Source organism: Scatophagus argus, chromosome 12 (genome assembly GCF_020382885.2).
Source record: "Scatophagus argus isolate fScaArg1 chromosome 12, fScaArg1.pri, whole genome shotgun sequence".
Classification (NCBI taxonomy): domain Eukaryota; kingdom Metazoa; phylum Chordata; class Actinopteri; family Scatophagidae; genus Scatophagus; species Scatophagus argus.
The window spans coordinates 6,914,255-6,936,530 of record NC_058504.1 but is presented as its reverse complement, the minus strand read 5'-3'; the positions used below and the strand labels follow the sequence as shown (position 1 = coordinate 6,936,530).

General features: G+C 40.6%; 1 protein-coding gene across 8 annotated transcripts in view; it reads right to left on the bottom strand.

Moving 5' to 3' along the window:
* Positions 1-22,276, bottom strand: part of atp8a1 (ATPase phospholipid transporting 8A1) — a 96,780-nt gene that overhangs the window by 51,070 nt on the left and 23,434 nt on the right. For 2 of the 8 annotated variants that reach the window (XR_006844855.1, XM_046405783.1), the window contains 13 exons: positions 19,420-19,465; positions 19,147-19,187; positions 16,495-16,568; positions 14,996-15,065; positions 14,777-14,904; positions 13,745-13,856; positions 13,163-13,328; positions 12,790-12,795; positions 10,118-10,245; positions 8,732-8,809; positions 8,557-8,645; positions 4,901-4,945; positions 1,749-1,821 (listed from right to left, as the gene is read on the bottom strand). Coding sequence is in view for 7 of the 8 variants with exons in the window: in XM_046405783.1 (XP_046261739.1) it covers positions 1,749-1,821; positions 4,901-4,945; positions 8,557-8,645; positions 8,732-8,809; positions 10,118-10,245; positions 12,790-12,795; positions 13,163-13,328; positions 13,745-13,856; positions 14,777-14,904; positions 14,996-15,065; positions 16,495-16,568; positions 19,147-19,187; positions 19,420-19,465 (1,056 nt within the window). In the remaining variant the exon portion in view is untranslated. Of the gene's footprint in view, positions 1-1,748; positions 1,822-4,900; positions 4,946-8,556; positions 8,646-8,731; positions 8,810-10,117; positions 10,246-12,789; positions 12,796-13,162; positions 13,329-13,744; positions 13,857-14,776; positions 14,905-14,995; positions 15,066-16,494; positions 16,569-17,410; positions 17,485-19,146; positions 19,188-19,419; positions 19,466-22,276 lie in introns of those variants that run through there. The other 6 variants (XM_046405784.1, XM_046405786.1, XM_046405787.1 and 3 more) reach the window with 6 other exon arrangements.

Sequence of the window (22,276 nt, the reverse complement as noted above, 5' to 3'; positions counted from 1 at the left end):
TTCCTCTCTCCTCTAGTCTCACCCTCAACTTGGATCAACTCCTTCAAACAGCCTGCAGTGATGCAAAATGATGATTGTTAATGTTAAGTAATGTTAAAGTAAGAAACATCCTTAAGTGTTTGAACTATGAGAACATTACGCATTAAGTGAGATGTATTGCATCATTTAGCATCTACAGTATGTGTCAGACATGTCAGCAGCACTGATGGCTTGAAATTGATAATCATAACAAGTACGGTGTTTCTCTTGTATATTTATGTAACTGAAACTTATTCACTTCCATGCTCAGAGTTAGCACTTATAAGCAGATCAATACCACCGCCATGTCTGTGTAGCCACGTAGCTTAGCACAAAGACTGGAAACAGTGGCGAACGGATAGCATGACAAGTCACTGTCAGTCAGCCTGGAGATTATCCCTCATTAGACATGTTGTTTTCATTTCAGTGCACAAAGTAAAGAAGCAAGACATGACGTGGTATTAAGTGAGCTTTAGATTTGCTGAAAGATGTATTTTATTACCTCTGGACAGAGCCAGTCCAGCCCCTTCCTCCTGTTTTAATGCTAAAATAAGCGGCTGCTGGCGTTAGCTTCTTATGTACTGTTCAAACATTAAAATGGCACTGATCTCATCATCTAACTCTTGATAAGAGAATAAATTAGCATATTTCCCAAATATCCTAAATATGCCATTAGAGTTAACCCAAATCATATTTAGAAGCTTTCAGAATACACGACAGAGTCACAACAAGAGACTTGTCATATCACAGAAGGTTGTTTATCTTGAAAAAAACAAAACAAAACAGAAAACAAAACACTGGGGGGATTAATCAAGATTAATCAAAATGAAGATTATTTCCAGAGACGGCGGTTCCCAAACAGCGGTTGGTTGTGCATTACAATTAACAGTGTGTACGAGGTTATGAATTTGAAGCTGAAGCAGATCCTGGACATATTCAATGTGTGGAGAGATTCTGCTGTCATAACAAAGCAAGCATCACAGTGGGATTTACTGCTTTTCCCTGGATGGGGCTGCTGCTTGTAATTAGATGTGATACTCCACCCCCCTTCCCCACAATGTTCTGCAACAGAGCGACTCAACCAGCCAATCACTCAGGCTTCACCCATTTCCATTACTACAGGTGTCCTTTACTGCTCGCTCTACGTTCTGTGCGAGACAAAAAATGTATGATCGAGTCCATATTCCGATACCTGACAAATATTAACCACAACTGACTAGATTTTCTTGTGTAATTTTTGGCCTGTCTTCATATCAAGAAGTTCGCATTAATGTGATCACTGTGCAGCAGTGTGCTTTCTCACAGCAAACAAACACGTCTTCATTTCGCCAGAATGAGGTTGTTTGTAATTAGGTTGTTTGCCTGCCTGTGTTTACAATGTACTGCGGGGGAAAAAAGAAAAAAGAAAAAAAACAGTAATCCACCCTTCAGCAAGATTCGAATCAAACTGGCTTCAAAGAGAATTAAGTCAATTTGTCTGTCAAATCAGGCTGTCTTGTTCCAGATAAAATGACCATAAAATGTGATGGCAGCCATGAAACACTGCAGCCTTTCCACCATTTTTAAAGACACAACATACGAGCCAACACCACTCCACCATGTCACTAAGATACACTTGAAAAGAAAGACATCACACAACCACACACAATTAGATTCACAATCCTTCTTATTATGTCCTAAACTGCAGCCGTCACTACAGGCAGGCGGCAGGGATCCTTGACTTTACTTACGTGATTACCCTGGAGGTTTTCCAGTAAGCTCGGGTCATTAAATCCCGCCTCGTCTGACGAGTGTGTGCTGTGCCTGGAAAGTAAAGATGGAGAAGTCAAAACAGCACAAGGCGCTGGAATACTTGATAGCACTAATGTACAGCAACAGGATAACCAACTAGGACATGCTGTTGTGACAGCAGACTAGCAAAGAACACACGAATCTGAAGCACGATCACAGTGTATTCAGACAATAATGTTTATGACAATAACAGGAGGAGCTTACAGTAAAGCAAGTTTTTCTACAAGTGATAGTATTTTTCAAATAAGCATGACAAAGGTGTTTATTATGCACTAAAGGCAGGAGTCCTCATAGAGCCTGCATAGAATACACTGTGATTTCCCATCACACGCAGCTCTTTGATAAATTGTCTTCCACCGCAGTTTGGCAGGCTTGTCTAAATGTGGCGATGTCACACAATATTGTTGCCACAACCTAAATTATAATCACCACATGTGTGATGAATTTGAATTGCTCGGTTTACTATCATATGACCCAAAAAATCAGAATCAGAATTCCTTTATTTATCCCCGAAGGGAAATTCTTTAAAAGCGTCATCCAGCCTCTCATGTGATGAGAGGCTGGAACCAGCGAATGTTTAGCATTTTGGCATGAAATTGCTGAGAAATAGTCACAAATTCTGTTGTCAACTTAATTGATTAATCAACTTATCATTTCAGCTCGAGATATGACTAATGTGCACTGCGACTGGCACGGCAAGACGGATTTGGTAATGACACAGCCAGTGCAATGTGCCAACTGTACTGCCATTTGTTGAGGAAAGTATCAACCGCAATGCAGACAGAATGCAAATGCAGGTCCCCTGGGCTTCAGTAATGTGATGTATAGTGTGACTGTTTGGATTCTGTCCATGCTGGCAAGAGGATCATCCTTTGAGAAAGCAACATCCTGAAATGGGACATTATCATTTAACAATGCAGAAAGAATACACAGCCTGTCATATATTATAATCACTTCAGTCATTTCTGTAAATAATAAATTATCTTGTGCTTTGCTTTAGAAATTAAACAATGCTAGAGGGACTGCTTACGAGTGCACAGCAGGCAGGCTGAATTTCTGGCAGCTAGAAAAGACCACATTACTCACACCAATCAAAGCCAAACCCAAATAAATTACAGGAAATACAATTAGTCTCTCATAATTCACACCAGAAATGCTTTTTGTTGCTGGCAAGATGCAAAATAATTCAATATCATGCGGTCCATTAGGAATCCACAAAAGAAAAAAAAAGATATTTTCTCTTTCAATGACGACAGAAAGAAAAAACAATACACTGAATCGTAAAGAAAGCCTTTTCATTGATATAAAGAAAGCAGCAGCTTGGGGCAATGACAATGTGTATGTAGCCACCAGTCGCACGCTGGCTGTCCAGCAGGAATCGATTCATGATTCTGTGATAAATAGAGTCCATAGACCAGGCAGACAGCAGCTTTTTGTCTGTGGCACTGGTGCTTGATAGAAACGTTACCGAGGAGGCCATTAGCAGCCATAAGTCTTTCTAATCCCACAGGATACACCGTTTGGATCCCTAAGAGCCAGCAGGCCAGCGATACTCATCATCTACTGCATCGCAAATAAGAGGCTTGAGAGGAAAGAAACACAGGAAGTACACAGTGATGTAATTAAACAGCATGGCTGGAGTCTGGAGATATTGTGTTACACCTACGTAGACGCACTGGAGGTTGGAGCAATTTATCACACTTACAGGCTTTATTAAAATATGTCAGGGAGAAATCTGGAAACAGATTCTGCATTTGCTGAACACTGCACACACACACACACACACACACACTAAAGAGGGCAAAATATGTTTTCTGTCTCTGACCACAGCAGGTCATACGCTCCTGACATATCACCAGACTTATAAATTAATATGTAAAGTGAAAACAAACACACAAATTTTGCCACAAAGGCTGAAAATGTTACCGTATTTCTGCCAGAAAACCTATGGATTCACTATCACTGTTTCTGACTCTTCAACAGGGAAGGAAGCCCTAAGCTTTTCTCCACTGCGGCGTGGTTTACCACATCGACTGTCCTGATGAAATTTCTGTGGCACGACGCTGGGCGTGGAGGACGGCCAGTTATTGATTATCCGCCAGCACACAGAGATCCCGTCACTATGGGAACACGGGTGCTGGCTGTTCACAGTCAATAGCTGGGAACTGCTCCCTGATCAAACCTGTGACACACGGTGCTGCCCTGCTCCTGACCGCCAGGAGAAGCTTACGGTGCTAAAGTGTTTGACTCTCTATTTAAAAAAGAACCATGAGATTAAGACCGATTCAGTCCTGGTTTGGTTCTTTAAGCTACAACATATATAAATTTCTCCCCATGTTCCTGTATCTCTAATCTATTTCAGTGTAAATAAAGCCTCTTATGCAGTCGTTGCAGTAGGGGGGAAAAAAACAGCAGAAAAGATGCTCTCCTGGAAGCTGGCAACTTCTGTTAAAGCAGCAAGATTCAACATTTCGGCATAACAGGCATTAACGAACAGGCCCCGATCCCCCATGCAAAATGGATGAGACACGCCCATGTCGTTACTGCAGATCTCAACACTGTAACAGATGGATCTCAGAAGGACGACGGTGTGTGTGTGTGTGTGTGTGTGTGTGTGAGAGAGAGAGAGAGAGAGAGACAAGACACAGAACAAGTGGGAGCATAACAACCGAAGTTAGTTCGATGGCAACTGGGGAAAAAGGAAAATGTGCAGCACAGCTTCAGCCTCAACACAATAAGTCTTGGTCTATCAAACCTGTTGAATGTACAAGGGTCTGCGAGGAAGCCACAACACGGAACCACTTGGAATTCAGTAATAGTTCTTATGCAATACTGACTGCATATACGAGAACATTTGTTTAAGCTTCTTCCACGTCGACGTATATAAACGGTGAATCAAGAGCCACAGTCACACACAACACGTCCCAAGGGTACAGAACAAAGTAAAAATAAACAAACAAACATATACTGAGGGATTGTGTTCAAAGTCACGATTTCCACAATGCAAGGCAGCACCAATACATCACAGAAGCCAAGAGCAGGGAGGAAAAAAATAAATAACACAACCATCGTTTCACACCAGTCATCTTACCAGTCGTCCTCTGCAAAACTACCCTCCTCAGCCTCAGGGACGTGACTGTTGGAAAAAAAATTATCTTGTTGAAAAAGTCTATTGCTAACAAGTTCTGTGAATGTAGACGCCAGGATTGGATTAAAGATGGGTTTGTTTATGAGTTGGCAGGCATTGGAGTATGAGTCAGTCAGATGCTGGGAAGGGCCGTCGCTAAGGTGTTGGGGTTAGGTTGGCAGCAGTGAAAGTGGACGATAGTTTATACTCGGTGCTCTCATGTCTGACACACACACAAAGATGGACAATGCCACTTCCTCCAACTGTACAAAGGCCATCTTGTGCTGATGATGTCATTTGGAGCCGCAGTGCACGCAAGCGTTTGGGCAGTGGGACTTCGGGATCGAGTTCTCTCCCATACACCCGTCTGACCCAATCAGGATCAGCTCCCAATTATGACATCTCACCCCCTTTTTATACCATCAGGAGTTTTAATACACTGAACATATTACACTGAGGTGTGTTTTGCCAAACTGTTTGAGGAGAAATTTCAATGAATTACATGAGAAGCAGGGAAAAAAAAATAAGTAAGAAAGCCAGAAGCAAACTGTGGGGAATATATGAATGCTTAGGGATGATTTTATCATAGCAAGACGTTCTCAACAGGCAGCAAAAGCAACTTTGCAACTTTGGCTTCACTGTGCATGTGAGCATTCTGAGCGCATTTTCATTGCCACTACTGCATGTAGCCATGAAAATAACAATGATGGAAACTAAGCGCGGTCAGAGAGCACACTGCTCCGAAGCGAGGCACCGAATTATTTTGACATCTCTGCTCTGGCAGACTAACTGCAGTGCGGGGTTTTGTTAACTGTAAGGCGTGGAGACGAGCAGACGACGCGCTCCGCTGAACATTACGACTCTCCATTTGATTTGAACTCGGTTTGATTCACACTGTGAGGCCGTTCACTCCTGCGCCTTCTGTGAAGCAACACTGCGGTAATCTGCATCAACAACAAACCACTCCATCTGCACATGAGCTAATGTACTGTGTTAGACATATGGAACAACTGCAGTGCTTTTATCTGCTGGGTTACAGCAATCACAAATCGCATGCACGAATTTGGCGAATGCAACACGAATTTATTAAAAAAGAAAATCAAAGCATATCATTCTATGTTTTGTCATTCAAGTACGTCTAAAAAAAATTGCATTCACTCCACTCCAAGCTAATAACATTTGAGAGGATTCTGGGAGCCTTTCTAAGCTAAACAGTATCTCTCCCTGAGATTTGGACTCCAATCCAGTGGAATTAATTAATGTCTACACCCTTGGGGTTGGCTTTATTAATTACAGCAGTGCTTAATTTGTGACGAGGAACACATGCAGGAAGGCAGTGTCAGGGAAGCTTTGTGTGTGTGCTGGCACCAAATTACAAGTCACGCCACACAGTTAGTGGTGTGAACATACATTTTCATTTGTTGCTATTAAAATATGAAATATTTTATCTTCATCTTTGCCCTTTTATTTTGTACAAATACAGCTACTTCCTGGACTGCGTTTAGATACTCTGAAATCCGTTCTTGATATATAAGAACCTCAGAAGAAGCTGTAGATGTAACGGCATGTAACTGACTGGAGAAGTTTAGACAATCTCTGCCTCATAACATCTTTTGTCCTTACTGTAAAGATTAACCTTTAAATCACAGGTCTACGAGAAGGATGGGAAGGAAGTTCTAGTTTACAAACTCACTTTCAGTCTAGAAAAGCTGTTCCGCTGTTGGGTAGATACAACACTAGTGAATTCATTATGCGTTCATATAATTTAACATAAGTCATATATCCTGTATGCATACTGTAAACAGGCTCAACCTGATAGAGAACTTGTAAAGAAATAACATCGTTGTTGTAGCATGACCCCCCCCTCCCCATCCGGTAGTGTCAAAAATGAGAGTACAGATTATTTATTTGGTTATTTGGTTACAGATTATTTACTCACCAATCTTGGCCGCAAAAATGCTGACTGGTGATTATTGTGTGATGAGTCATGAACTCAATAAAAACGGAAAACATTCAACACTCAGGTTCAGAAAAAGTGTTTCAGATCTAGAAAGACGACAGCTGACACAATGAGAACTCAACAACCTGTGTGAACCTGTGAACACAACACAATGTCCAGACCCATTCTGCAGGGTACTTACATAAACAATATTTATATTGTCGGATTAACGCTCAGCACAATGTAATCTGCTCTAACATCAGATTCAGTGTTCCAGTGGTGATTGCACGTCCAAGCTGTGTTTAAATATCAGAAAATAATATGATTATATATTCTATGGAGTGGATTAAGTGGATTACATTACTGTTACATTTAACACTATTAAAATGTTATTGTCTGCTGGATTATAAATATAGAAGAACGAGTGAACAGTTTTTGATTTCAACCCTCCCGACTCTTATTTTGTGAACCCAAAAGAAGAAGAGCAGGCCAAATGATAGCATCATCAAAACAGCTCTGTCTCATTAGAACCTGGCTTTTTTCTCTCCTGATATGAAACACTCATCCATATTTATCAGTTGCATAAGAGGGAGCCCTCGTTTCAGAGAATCAAAGGCAAACATCTCTGCATGGGATGACGGAGAGACAAGCTGCTACCTAACTTCAATCTTTGCTGGGAGGAGAGTCTGTCCCTGATGACCAGCAGGCTTGACCCAATTAAATAACCGTTAAAAGGAAAAGGAAAAGACATTCAGTATCACCTCAATCTAAATATCAAGAATGAAACCCCTTCCTTTAATCAGCAGCAGTGGTTATTTTTTATTTACATAAAACTGCAACGATCTTGGATGTGTCATATCATCAATACGTTATAATATATCGATACAAAAAGAGACTTTATATTCTCGACAATGAGAGGTTGTCAGTGTATTCACTGGGCTGGCAATTCTTAATGAGAGCTTTGGTACAGAGAACTCCAGATAAAATACTCATTTGTCCTTCAGCCTGCACTTCATCAATCACGCTATTAATTGAATCCTAATGGGATTAATCATGTACTGTCACGTCTGCACTTGCTTTGGTTCTGTAGAGATACTCTGCTCTCCCACTTGTTTTGCATCCACTCAGAGTAATTATCTACGTGCCGAAATGACATGAGTTCATATTTTGGGGGAAAAAAAAAAATTGAGGACTTATTTACTGAAATGTTAAAATGCAACAGAATTTGATTTTAAATGAGAGGAACTTTTTGTAGACAGTGAATTTTGGCTAATTGTCTATATTTAGACTTAAGAGGATACTTTACGTTTCCAATATTCTTTCTCCCAACTTGTGTCAAGACGTGGTATTTGCAGAGAAAATTATGAAATGTACAGTTTTTTTTTTAATTTTTTACAAACACCTCCAACATGACAAACGACAGACAGGAGCCTGCAGAGGAGAAAGTAAAAGTGCCTTTGCTTGCTAGCGCCTGTCTGCCTTTTATTTATAGTTTATGATGAGAGGAGCACTGATGCAGCTGCTAATGAGAAGGAGAGGGAGGAGAGAGAAACACCAGATGTACTCTGATGCACACTCGGCATTTAACGATGGTGATGGGGGAGGCTACAGAAGAGGGTGCAAAAGGGTGGAGCGGGAAAAAATAAGGGAGTGGGGAGGGAGTTGAAAAAATGGAACGTACCCATAGGCAACACCAGCAATGGTGCACTTCTTAAACTGCATCACGTTGCAGGTGAGTGTCCCCGTCTTGTCAGAGAAAATGTATTTCACCTGTTTGGGTAGAGGAAGGCAGAATAACGCTTACTAATAACGCTTAAAGAGAGACAGATTTTTCAAGCAAGTGTTGAACAGCTTACCTGGCCTAATTCTTCATTCAGGTTGGAGGTGCGAGCCATGGCAGGTGTGTTAGTGGGCTCATAGAGCATATCGGTGTCCTAAGACCAATCACAAGGAACTTTAAGAGTAAAAATTTGGCAAAAATACAAGTTTTCATTACATTAAACTTCACATCAGTAACGAGATAATAATAATTTAAAAAAAATAACAAAAACTCACTTCACTGTTGCCAGGCCCTTGTTAGTACACTAAGTCTGTTTTTTCTTTTTTCTTTTCTTTTTTCCAAGAAAATAACTGAACCAAGTGGGGCTCCAGGAAGAAAGGCCAACCGAGAACTGCCCTAAATGTTTCTAAAAATTCCTTGCTAGGATTTTCATTCAAAATTTAATGAATTATGGGGCTCAAAATAACTTCAGGCAAAAAGCAGGATTCCTCAGCTGAGATACTGGTTGGGGTTGACCTAGTTGCGAAGATAAGAGCACAATATAGGCACTCACTCAGCGTTTCGTGACAGTCAGTGACAGTGGTCTTTACAGACTGACATGCATGTTGTGTTTTCTGTGTATGCTGCTAACACTGTCATTTGAACACCTTTTAAATTCCATTTGTTAGCAACATTAATACCTTGAAGCTGTAATAATATTTTTAGCCCTGAGGGGACAGCTGAGTTATCACCTCCGTGTAAAGATGACAAGATGACAAACAGGATAGTGATTGGTGACTTCTTTACATGTCAGACACAGAGCAACATTACCTGTTGACCTGACCAATTGAAATTCAGCATTCATCTTTAGCTCTGTGTGGGTCTCTATCAGCTCCTAAGGGAACTCTCTGGGTCTTAAGCCGCTCAATCTTTCCCTTACGTCATAAATTAGCTGCTAATTTGAATCTGTCTTGTTGTTCGTCAAGTGGCATAAAGTGAGTTTTTAGAGCTTCTTTGTAGCCGAAGTGATGTCGATGACATCAGTGAGAACAAATCAAAACGGTAAGCTTGCAGGCAGTAAAATGAAAGAAGAAAAGAAGCTAAAATGTTCTATAAAGCCAAAGGGGACTGCGGAGTCGGGCAATAACTCTCTGTGGGTTATTCACTACGAGCAACTCCCGTCACATACAATAGTTATTCCTTCCATTGTGATTATAAATAAACATCTTGCTTTAGTTTTATAGCATTGCAAAGATTTTCTTCATTGAAAATATGCTCACAGCCTGCAATAATATCACACCTTATGTGTACTCTGCTGCTGGTATGTCTGCTTATGTATTGCATGTTATCACAGATGTAAAATACACCTACATTTACATATTAGTTTCTTCTTTAAAGTTCCACAAATGAAGAACATAGTGCATCTATCACAAGTTTACTGTTTAGTTCTGTTTAGAAAATGCACAAGTCAGCTTCAACTCACCCAGTTGATGAAAAAGGCTTGGATGAACTTGATAACCTCAAGCGTGACCAGAAGACTGATGGGGATCAGGTTGTTGAACAGGATGATGAAAGTGAGGAAGTTGAGACCAAAGTTAGCTGCCCCGCCATCTATCAGGGGACGAGTTTTGGACAAAGGGAAGTGATAGACAGGAGAATCATCAGCGCTGGTTCATAAATGTCATTTAGCTAAATGAAAATGCCAAAAGCTATTCCAGTCAATGATCAACATTATCCCAATCCAGAAGCTGTTTTGGGATAGTGTCGCGTATTAGCTGGAATTAACTATTTCTTCCACCCAACCTCATCCTCTTATGACTCTGATTAACACTCCAATTTAATGTCCCGAATATTCAAAGTAGCGAATAGGGACTTAAGTATCTCAAATGTCATTAGTGTCACAGCAGCAGCCTTGGCATCCAGCATGATCCAGGCAATGAATTCCACAAAGCACTATGCAAAATGATGCTGGTCCCCCCCGCCCCCCTCCCCAAGAAGTCCCAGACAATTGGAAATGATCAACCCCACTGACACCAAACATGAAAACAGGAGGGACGTGATTTACCTTTCCTCAGCTTGCAGGAGGTGCAAATGTTACCTTCCTCAAGCCAAGCCTTGATCTTAGCATTGTGGTTGAGAGAAACAGGCCTTCCCCATGACAGAATGATTGCAAAAGAAATGACTGGATGGCACAAAGAAAGTGGCAGAATGGAAGCTACTGCTACTGGTACAACAGCACATACAGGAAGGAATACTTTTTCAGAAGTGGGAGGAAGACAAACATATCGGATGCTCTCAAGACAAAGGAGGGAGAATTCAGTCCATAGCACATTCTCAACCAACAATGAGTGGAAAAGAGGGGGTGGATTATGGCACTACTGCTATGGCATCACCGCACTAAACTCACGTCTAGTAGCTCGCTTGCAGTGTGATGTTGTGCAAGATCTCTGCTATCACATGAGAGAGGGGCACTGTGTTGGATCAGTTGAGAGTCACTAAAAAAAAAATCAAACCATAGCAAACCAGGACATGCACAAGGCACACAAGTGCACACCTATAGCGTTCTCTTAAATCTACTTCACTGTGATGTAACAGCAATGTGAACTGCCAAAGGAGTTAGACTGTAAACTGCAAATTTTCTCTTGTTTAGTGTGCGAGAACACCACACCTCCCCCACACTGTGCTCTTAAAGCAGAAGTGCAGTCAGTTAAGACATCAGCAATTTATGAACACACGGGGTCAGCACAAATTCAATGATATTGTGATGAATGCACAACTACCTACAAAAACTGACCGCGCTAACCGAGTTAACAGTGGCAGGTGGCACGAATGCATAACAAATTTCGCTTCTGCCCTCAATCTGCATAACGTTACACTGTCACAACGCACAGACTTAAGATCTGCATCAGCACTCGGCAGCGGGTCAAAGTCAAATGAGCTGCTCACAGGTCATGCTCAACAGGCCTCTTTGACATGAGTCTGTGTGATGTGTCGCACTTCACTGACTGTTCCATTCCTGTCTGCATTTAACTTCCAAATGTTGGTAAGTGAGTGAAATTGCAATAATTTAGAAAAAAAAAATTGCTTGGGATGATTAAGATTTGACCATTTCTCCCCACCTCTCTCTTTTCTCACAGATTGGATAATATGCACTGGACAGAGTCTCAACAACTCCTTATGGAAGTACAATCAGTTTCAAGATGGACACCTGCTTTATGACTTACACTCCCCTGATCAGTGTGTTATAGGGTCTTTTATATCTGGGTTTAAATGTCACTGAGGATGATAGTGAAACCCTTAGAAAACCAATAGAAGCCAATGCAATGCATGTTTTAAGAAAGGGACAGTGTAAGTCGTATTGCAAGCTTGAATTGACCAGGGCACACCTGTCCTACACAGGCCTATCAGGGTACAGAGTAATGGCTAAGAGTACCACGATAATCACTTTGCATACCAGGTTCAGAGCATCATCGTAACAGACCAATCGCCACAGAAAGTCAGCAAACAATATTCTTTGCTTAAAATATAGCCATTTGTTTTATTAGCTAGAGAATACACGTGAAGACTAAAACAAGAGGTTTTCACCTCTCCCCCTCTCTCCCCTCTCAGTGTGTCCTTTGAAAAATCCACACATAAAAAAGAAGGCAGCAGAGGCATTTAGAAAATGTCAGCTCTTGCCCCTTGGGTTGCACCACATGTTGTGTTTGAGCAATAAACACGTATGAGTTTCCCCCCCGCCGCTAAGAAAAACTTCCTGAGTACAACATCATCTCGCCGGTAGTCAGAGCAAATCCTGCCATTCATTTCTCATAAAGAATTCGGGGCACAAGAAACATAAGATGAGGGTCTGAACCTTGGAAGCTGCAAAGAGTTTAACGAGGCACAAAAAGAAAAAAAAATGGAGGAAAAGTGAGACACTGTTTGCATCAGGCACTGAAAATAACTAGACGAAGGCATAAGAGAGCTGGAGGGGAAAAACCTATTGTTGGATCCCTGGTATGTGCTTGTCCATGGCACGGGCCCATACAAAGTAGGGCAACCATATAGGGGGGCGAGGGTAGGGGGCTTCATTTGCTTAGCAAAGGCAGAGCTTCAGTAAGGGGTTAGTAAGGGAGGGTCATTCACGGATGGCCAAGGCTTTTAAATGGTTGTTACCTGGAGCTGTTAAAAAAAAAAGAAAAAAAAAAAACGACAACAAAGAAAACAACAAAATCAAACAGAACATTAGAAAGGAACAAAAAAGTACAGCAGCGCAGTGATATTCAACCATTTCTTTTTTCACTCAAACTCACAACACATCTATGCATGTCACATCTGTCTTTTCTCAGTTAACGGGGAATTCACTTATTCCCACTTTGCCACATATTTCACTTGTAATGCGAAACATAGTTTAACTGAGGCAACATAAAAACAAGATGACACATATCAGCATTTAGGAACTTAAAATGACAAAGAAATAAGCTGATATGGACAAGTGAGACAAAATATGTGGAATAAGAAGTGCAGCGAGGGCTGTTGAGACTCTTACAGTTGAGATCCATGTACCAGGCATCATTGCCATACTGGTACTTCCAGATGGTTTGACCAATGGAGCAAACCAGAGAGATGGCCAGCAGGCAGCCAAACAGCACAAGGATCTGAAAGTTGGTGATACGCTCCACGTTGGACAGCTTCAGAGGAGGTCGAGTGGAATTCTGGGTAACACATGACAAGACAGTTGTGGTGTAAAAAAAAAAAAAAGAAAAAGAAATACAAAATGGTATGGTCAAAGGTTATCTTCTCTTTCTGTTCTCTAGAAGCAACATGTCAATATATGCCAGACATCACTAAAGCCTTTCAACAAGTTGTTCAAGTTAGAAGCATGAAACTTAAGAACGTAATATAATACATATATATAAATCAACATGGTCACATTCATGAGGACATACGCAGTCTGACATGTTTTAAATTTTATCTCTTATTAACTGGCTAAACAGATTTAGTTGCACAATGAAGCAAAACAGCACAAAAAAATCAACAGAAAATATGGCTTTAAAAGAAGCTCCAGGGGGGGCTTTATTCACATTTCTAACAAAGAATATCCTCCAAATACTATCCAAATAAGCTTTACCTGCATGAGCTTTGTGTCATGCCCAGTGTAAACCACCACGCCATGCACCCACTGAGTGTTCCTCAGCTGGGCTCCTCTCAGCAAGATCTGGTCTGGACCCAGGGGTACCGTACTGTAGCAAGAAACATCACTGCCATGAGCACATCCTTCATACTTTCCCTAAGGAGTAATGGGCTAACAAGGTCTCTTGAAAGATGATCAAATTATTAATTGTTAAAAGAAATCTTTGTAAGACGGTCATGACAAACACATTAAACAATGATCTTATTTGAAAGTTCCTTTTCATTTTTTATTCATTTAAATCAAGCCTTCCAATATCAATCCGAATCAATGAGTGTTGACCTTACATTCAATCATTGATCTGACAGGGACCTTCCTGACTCCTTATTGATAAATATGCCAATACTAACACCCATTAACTAATATTACAACAAAAAGTAATCCATCTTGGCACCCAACAACACAAACTAGGTCATTAGCATTTTGTGATGCTGTGCAAGGCTTGTTTACGTCAATAATTTATAAACCCAGGCAGTAGGAAAACTGACCTCTATTTCTAATAAACTGTGTTTTCCATCAACAACTCTAAAATATAAATCAGAATATATGTGCATGTGTAATTTACATATTAAAAAAGCAGTTTGTGCCTTAAACAGCTGCATTAACAGTTGTTAAACAGACATGCATTCAAACATTTATGACTTGATGTCTTAAGTGTCTAATGATGTCTAAAATGGAGAATGCAGAAAGTCATTATTTGTGAGGAGACTTGTGTCATTATGCAAAAAACTGCCCATCAAACGATAAACCCACCAAAACTCGAGTGTCCTGTTTAATAACGTTTAGTCAAATAACAATAATAATACATTAATAAATATCACTGAAGCGGCTGCTTTCATCTGCTCAGCAAAAGATTAAATCGTTCCTAAACCCTCATAATGCACTTATATCGGCTCCGCTCGTGGCTAGTAGCCGAATGAGTCGGTAAGGAGGCGCAGAGGGCCAGGCATGGAGCTCCGCAACTGAGCCCACCTGTGTCTATCCAGGCGGATGTTTCCTACAAACTCATACAGATGGCGGTTTGGACTCTCGCACTCCATCCGCCCAGAGAGACGCATCAGGCTATCGATATCCTTTATGTCGGCAGTCACTTGGAGGCCCTGTTGATGTAGTTACAGCAGCGGTTTTATTTTTCATCAGTCTGTGCTGCAAACATGCACAGTGTAAAGGAAGAGTAAATAAGACAATCACCTGTCTGATTTTAAGGTTTGTTTCTCCATCCAAGTTAGATGTTTCAATGTAGCACATACCCTGTGGTTCACTGTTGTGAAGGGAGAGGAGTAGTGATAAACCGCCATTCAGTCATATATTACAGTATAAACTAACCTTATCTGGTCATTATTTTAAATGTATAATATTGTATACCAATAAGCAAAAGGGTAATCATCGATAACTTCATCATTTTCAAAGTAAATTTCCAAATAATAAGTTATTTATAAACTAAATCTGATTTTAAAAACAGTCTAAAACAATTACATACTGCAAGGCTAGATCACTGCAAACAAAGATGCTGCATGTCAGCCTAAAGGCCACTCAGAAACATGAAGCATCAGTGTTTCACTGGGTGGAATTTCCCCATTTAATGTACAGTAAACATCCTAAAGACATAACATCTTTGTCTGCTGCTACACCCAGAGTTTAAATTTCTTTCTCTAAAAAAAAAAAAAAAAAAAAGTTGAAATACACTGCATAGGGACAGAGAGAGAAAAGATATCACAGTAGGGTGATACAAGCAAGCAGGCATGCCGAGCACAACAAACAGAGCAGACAAATGGGCCTCTGACAGACTCTGGGCACAGGGACAGAGAGTTAGTGCATGATGGTGCTTAAGGTGAGCCGGGTCCCTGGTAAGCCACTCTTTTAATAGTAATAGTGTTAAAAGTGATTTATTCATAGCGAAGGCCGGTCCAATCACACACAGAGTAGAAGGGAAAATTAAAAACAGATCTGGACACTGAAGCCTAACCACAATCAATGAGAGGTTTGGAATCTGCGGCTACCAGCCATCAAGTTTTGTTTGATGACAATGAGCAGAAGTCTGCTGCGAAGGCCATGGAGTGAATTCTAACACTTTGTGCAACTCATAAAACAGCTAAATGCTGCTTTGATCATGACATGTGCATTGCTGATCTGCACTTCAAAAGGCAGGAACATGTTGTGGAAAGTCAGCAAAACTATTCCAAGGTGGTTTTCAACTTTGCATCTTGGAATGTGAATGCATGCAAACTGTCAAAGCAAACTGTCGCATTCAGTGTGCTGTGCAAGCCATGCAAGGGCAACAACACGGAAAATATATTCACAAATCCCCCAGAAAAGTATCTTAAAGAAGGAGCATCTGCTCTCGTGCTGCGCTAGATGTCTCCATTCACTCTGAGCGGTGTTTCAGCCAAACACTAAAAAGGCCCTCTGTACATGTTACACTGTGAAACAAAATACTGCGTAATAAAATGACTGTATAAACGGCCAGTATTATGGCTGCCAAAGCCCAATGTAGAGGAAAAGTGGATAAAAAAGGAAAGGAACATGATGTTCATTGACTGTAGCATTCCAATATCCGTTTGTTGCCAGAATAATCAAAGGCCTCGTCCCTCCATAAGTGTGCAAAATAAAAGATTTCTAATTCATGTTAATACACACAGCCCCTATCTCTCCCACCGCTGTTTTGTTGGTCACATTGCTGGTTTCCTGACCTGGACGATAGTATGACGAGGTCAGCTGGGAGGTGATCCCCATTTGCAGCTCTGACTACTTCCCCAACAGCCACCTGATTTTACCAACCACACACCAGCAGGGGGCGAGAGAGAGAAAGTGTGGCAGTTGTTCGCACAGGGGGGCAGGAGAGGAGAGGATGAGGGGGGGAAAAAAACAAAAAAAGGAAGAATGGAGAGGATAAAAACAATAAAAACACAGACAGACAAACAGAAAACACATAAGGGGAGAGAGACAACTGTTTCAGTTTCAGGGAGATGAGAAGAGCACAATGATCAGTCCTGTATGATCACAGGGTGAGGCTGGTCATCTCTTCTCCTTTTCACAAAACCATTTAGAAAAAAAAAAAATGAAAGAAAAGTTAATAAAATGCACTCGGAGGCATTAAAACGAAAACATATATTTAGAAAAAATGCGCCAACAGAAGTGATTTTTGAAAACACAGTCTGTATTTTTTAGAGAAATCTGAATATATTTTGTGGCAAATTTAAAATAAAAAAAAAACAAAAAAACCAAACACACACCTAATCAATGTATGTGCCATCCATAGCAAGTCCAAACGGTTTTTTGAAAAGGTGAAGGAGGTAGGTAGGTTTGTGTTGACATGATTATCATTTCTAATCCAAAAATCACATTACCACTGCCCCACCTACAGAAATGATGGTTGTCACAACATGACACATAGCATCACATGCCATTACTAGATTTAGTCTTATTCTTTTTAAAGTTAAGTATTAATCGACAAAATTCCAATTTCTGATTTTCAAATGCAGGATTTTGACATGACTCAACATATTTTCTAACCATCACTTCTTTAGGACAAACTGAGAGAGTGATGAGAAGGAAGGAAGGAAGGGAGGCGTCCCCACAGCCTGGCAGCAGGTTAGACTTCTATACCTGGACGATAAAATGACAGCATCCGCTGGAACGAAATCACTGCCATTTACTCTAATTATATCGCCCACCTCAACCTGTGAAAATAAACTGGTTACTGATGTGCACGGCCTATAAAACAGCATAAATGGAAACATAAGTTTAAACATAAGAGTGAAAAAGCACATCTGCTAAGAAAAAAGGTAAATACATTAAAGGAGTAAGCACAATACATTGAACTGTACTATTGAAAAGACAGTGAAGAATCAGCTGGAGTCTTCTTTCCATCATTCAACAAAGACAAAAATGCATTTATCAACATTTTCACTGCTAAAAACAGGTGGAAATAAAGAGCCATGACTTTCTGCTTGTTTTATTCCTACCTCATTTAATGTCAATATTTTTAGCCACTTATGTGAATTTAAAAAAAAAAAAAAAAAAAAAAAAGATTATTGAAAGAGCATTCTGAACAGTGGCAGCCATCAGATTTATCACACAATCATAGATTTAAAGAGAATATAATTTCTCTTGATCACAAAAGAAATAAAAGATGGGCAAACTAAGCTGATTTTTGTATTAGATCCTGTATTTGTTTAGCGTATGATGTTACAGCTACCATGAGAGCACACAAAGACACGTCTAATTATGATGAAACAAAAAGTAAATCATCAACACACAAACATTCTGTTTTCACATTATAAAAAAATCTATTATTAATGCAGGAAACCTAAATAATTTTGTTCCCAAAACCACAGAGACTGGATCGGTTAGTAATAATTATTTATGATCCAGATATTTGGCCTTATAGAAGTTGCCCTCAAAAAGTTAAACTAGTTAAAGGCTTGGAGACCAAACGGAAATTTAGAGGAGAAGCCACATTCACAGTATGCAAAGATGAAGATGTAAAAAACATTAATTATTTAAAGCCAGCCTTTTTAGAGAGAATTTCTGTGTGTATAAACGAAGGGGGGAGCGTTCACATGCCAACAAGAGACAGTAATTTTGTCCACGCATGAATCAAATATTGTGTTAATGAATATCTTAAATATACAAACCCTGAGCTATGACATCGCTGTGATGCAGAAACTGACAGTGATGAATGGCCATTTAATCTGATCACGCGTATTTATTTCCTGATATATTACATTTCTACTGCTGTAATAAGGAGAAATTATCAGCCTTGGGGTTGAGATGTCAACACGTACAAATGGACACGACATCTCCTGCTGTTAATTTCATTCTTAAAAACAAATCAACAAACACTTCATGTTGATTTCTACTTCTTGTGTGTCTCACACCTCTAAGAGCAGATACAAAAGATCCACTTTATATTGCACTGCTACATGCTGAATGTACCCTCTAATGGATGAGGCTGCAATATCCATCAAACACTTGAAGATTGTCATTTCTGCAATGCCTGGTGTTTTGTTTTTTTCCTCCACACCCTCTGCTTTTAGGCAAATTGTTCCAGCCACAGTAATAAAATTGTTTCATTATGAGGGAAGAGAGGAAGCTTCTCTTTGTCCTCCAGCATCGCCTTCTAATGACCGTCCACATGGAAACGCTGGATTAATTAATGGCTAGATGCTTGAGGGGTCAGACGGGTGTGTGTGTGTATGTGTGTGTTTATTTGTATGAGATGTTGCCAAGTGACAACAATAGATGTTGAAACCGGTAGAATGAATGATCTGCTTTCAGCTCTACGTTAAAAAATGTGAACTGGTACAAATAACCATCAGTGAAGCATTGTGGGTTCATACCTTCTCCCAGTGTACGATCTCCCAGGCACCGTTCCTCAGGACTATAATGAGTAATGAGAGAGATTGGGGGAGAAGTTACAGTTTCAGAGAAAGGGGAAGTAAAAACAAAAAATGAAGAAGAGAAACACATGACAAAGCTGCATTGAAATTTTTTCTGACTGAAGCCAGACAATAAGGTCTTGTATGAAGCACAATACAGGAGTATACACTCCAATAAAATCAACACATTAGATTTTCTATTCAAAAACATGATGAAGAAATGGTTTTCAATACCTTGACATTCCTTTTTGTTGACAACACTGTCAGCATTGTGACGTTTCTGTGAGGAAAAACAGAAATAAATACACGCACACATACAGTATTTCCTCTACTATGTTTGAGGGGATAACCACAGCCTCATCTCCTCTGGTTTTAAAGCAGGAAATGGACCCTGTATAACAGGTGAGAGAGAGGGGGATGGATCTGTCAAAGTCTGCATCTTTGCACTGACTGCGCTGTCTGATGTGAATGTTCTCACTGGATCTATACAACCCCTGCAACGCACAGACTCCACAGACACTATGCAGTTTCTGTGCGTCTCCGCACCAGTGAGAAGCCCCCTAATCTTGGTAATGTTGCTACTTTTTGCTATCATAATTCATCTTATCCTCCATATGGACGAGAAGATCTATGAGGGCTTAAAAAAGAGATTTGTAATCTGACGAAGATCGTGATGTGATTTCAATCTACTCGTTTAGCCTTAAAGAACAACCCGCTGAGGATTAAAACAGTGGTATCAAGTTTGTCACGTGGGACAGCTTCTGCATTTAAGGAGGTGCAGCTCATTTCGAAGAAAGCAATGAAACAAAGAAATACAAAAAGTTAATAACAAAAAGTTTACATTGGCGGGAACGTTTGAACACGTGTCTCCTTTCTGCTGTCTGTATCAACCTCCCATATATACTGCAGGGCAAAGTGTAAGTAGTGCCCACATGCAGACTAACCAAAGCATCCTGTATGTGAACACATCAAAACATAACTCAGCATTACTTCCTCTCATGTCCCTCTCGTCTGCTGAACAGTCATGCAATCAACTGTGACTGCAACAGCTGATTCCAAGGGACAGCTTGTCAACTAGCATCACGCTGAGTAATAATGTGGTGCTGAGTCCATCTCATATAAATAATCACTGTGTTTTAAAACATAGCCGCTGTACTTCTTAGTGAGGGGAGGACATAAACAATCACATTCCTACTAATAATATGTTGACTTTGAAGATCCACTCTAATTTAGCTCAATTCTAATTCGATTTAATGCTAATTTGGGTAATTTGGCACACTGTACAGTACATTTCACTGAGAAACCAGAGCAGATGAAGGTGAAGTTGGTTGCTAGTGGAGAAGAGGTGCTCAACTCTGCATGGCCAGATTTCTCCAATGACTCAAGCGAGCAAATATACAGTGACAAAACCATCTCTCTGATGCTACAGCTGCTATTAGCCAGGCATATCAAAGCCTGTATTAGACAGCTCTTCAACAACAACCATTGTAAAGCATCAAATAAACCGAATCTACTCTTTGTTTTTACTTTCACTTTTGTCTCATCCACTCACTGATGATGTCCATCTCTCTATTTCATGTCCCTTATTTCCACTCTTTCCTCTCTGCTGCTCTCTACAAGACTTCTTTTACAAGCTCCAGCTGAACCAAATTTCTTTTAAGATCCCTGCAACATGCTTTAGAGTGTAGTGAATGGGCCAGCTTTGTCATGTGCCTTCAGCCTTTTACCAGGTGTACTACGCCCGGAAACAATTTTCCAACGGAGACCTTTACAAAGCAAATTCATCATCTTCTGTGCAAGAGACGTCCGTTCCGTTTACGTAGACTCTCCTCAATTCGTAGACCAGTAAGACCTGTCCCTGTTGGACATGGACAACAGGAGAGGTACTGTATTTTGATGATGTGTGTAATCACGGTGCAGTGGAGGATGAGTAGTGTGCAGAGGGTGTGTGTAAATACAGCAGTATCAGGCCTCTGTAGACTTCAGTCATAGAGATAAGAGGGTGGAGCACCTGCACTGTTACCTTAATGAACCTGCTAATGTGAATTCAATGTAAACCCAAAAAGCAGCAGTGAGCAGCAGGGAAGGAGGGTTAAGGGCAACAACAACATTTTCTTTGTTCTTTCATAAGACACAGTGTTACCGTAACAAAGTGCACCACACACTCCTGTGAAATAATCGGCCGCATGTGATTCACAGGATAACATTTTAGTTCAAACTGAAAGATAGCTGAACTCCACACAACAAAGAGCCTGACTCTGCCACAGCAGAGAAAACCAGCAACAAGGTAAGATACATGCTGTTCAGTGTGTGTGTGTGTGTGTCCGTAGTGCATGATTCATGAAGTTACGGGTCGATGTCGCCCTGTCAGGTCGACTTGTGCAGGGAACAGACGTGTGTGCGGGTGACCTTCAGCAATAAAGATGGAGTCATCACCGCTCCGTTGCCATGTTTTTCACAACAGGCCGAGAGGAAAAGTGCTGCGCTGGTCACTTTGGCACGAGTTAGAAGCACATAGTATCTGTCCACTGGGACCTGCGTAAGGGATCGCATTGCAGGGTCACTGCAATACAGTAGAATGTAACATTCCCTCACTTAGTTCAGATGGACTTGAGCGGATTCTCGGAAAACACAGTGCAAACATGTACCAAAGCCTCTCGCTTCCCAGCAATCACGAGTTCACAAAAAGACACAACCCAAACAAAGTAATACTGAAATCAACTTTTTATACTAAACAAATTGCCTAACCTTTTTTCAAGCATCTGGTCAACAGTTCAGACTTGCTAGAGGGCAGACAGTTGTTTGTTTTGTTAGTTCTAACTGCCTTTGTGTATGAGCATTCAGTATCTAGGTTAATTGACTGAATGTGTACTGTGGGTGCAGTAAGCACAGCTGTGACCTCAGAAAGGAGTGTGTGTGTGTGTGTGTGTATTCCTGTCTATGTCTGATGGTACGTCTATATATTGGGGAGCATGCTGCTGTGGTCATATAAACATGAATGCTGCCTCTCTGTCCCACAGGGAGCAGTTCAGATGTTATGAGGACATGCTGTAGAGCGCAGGACAAAACATAAGCTCTCTGTAGGGGGTTT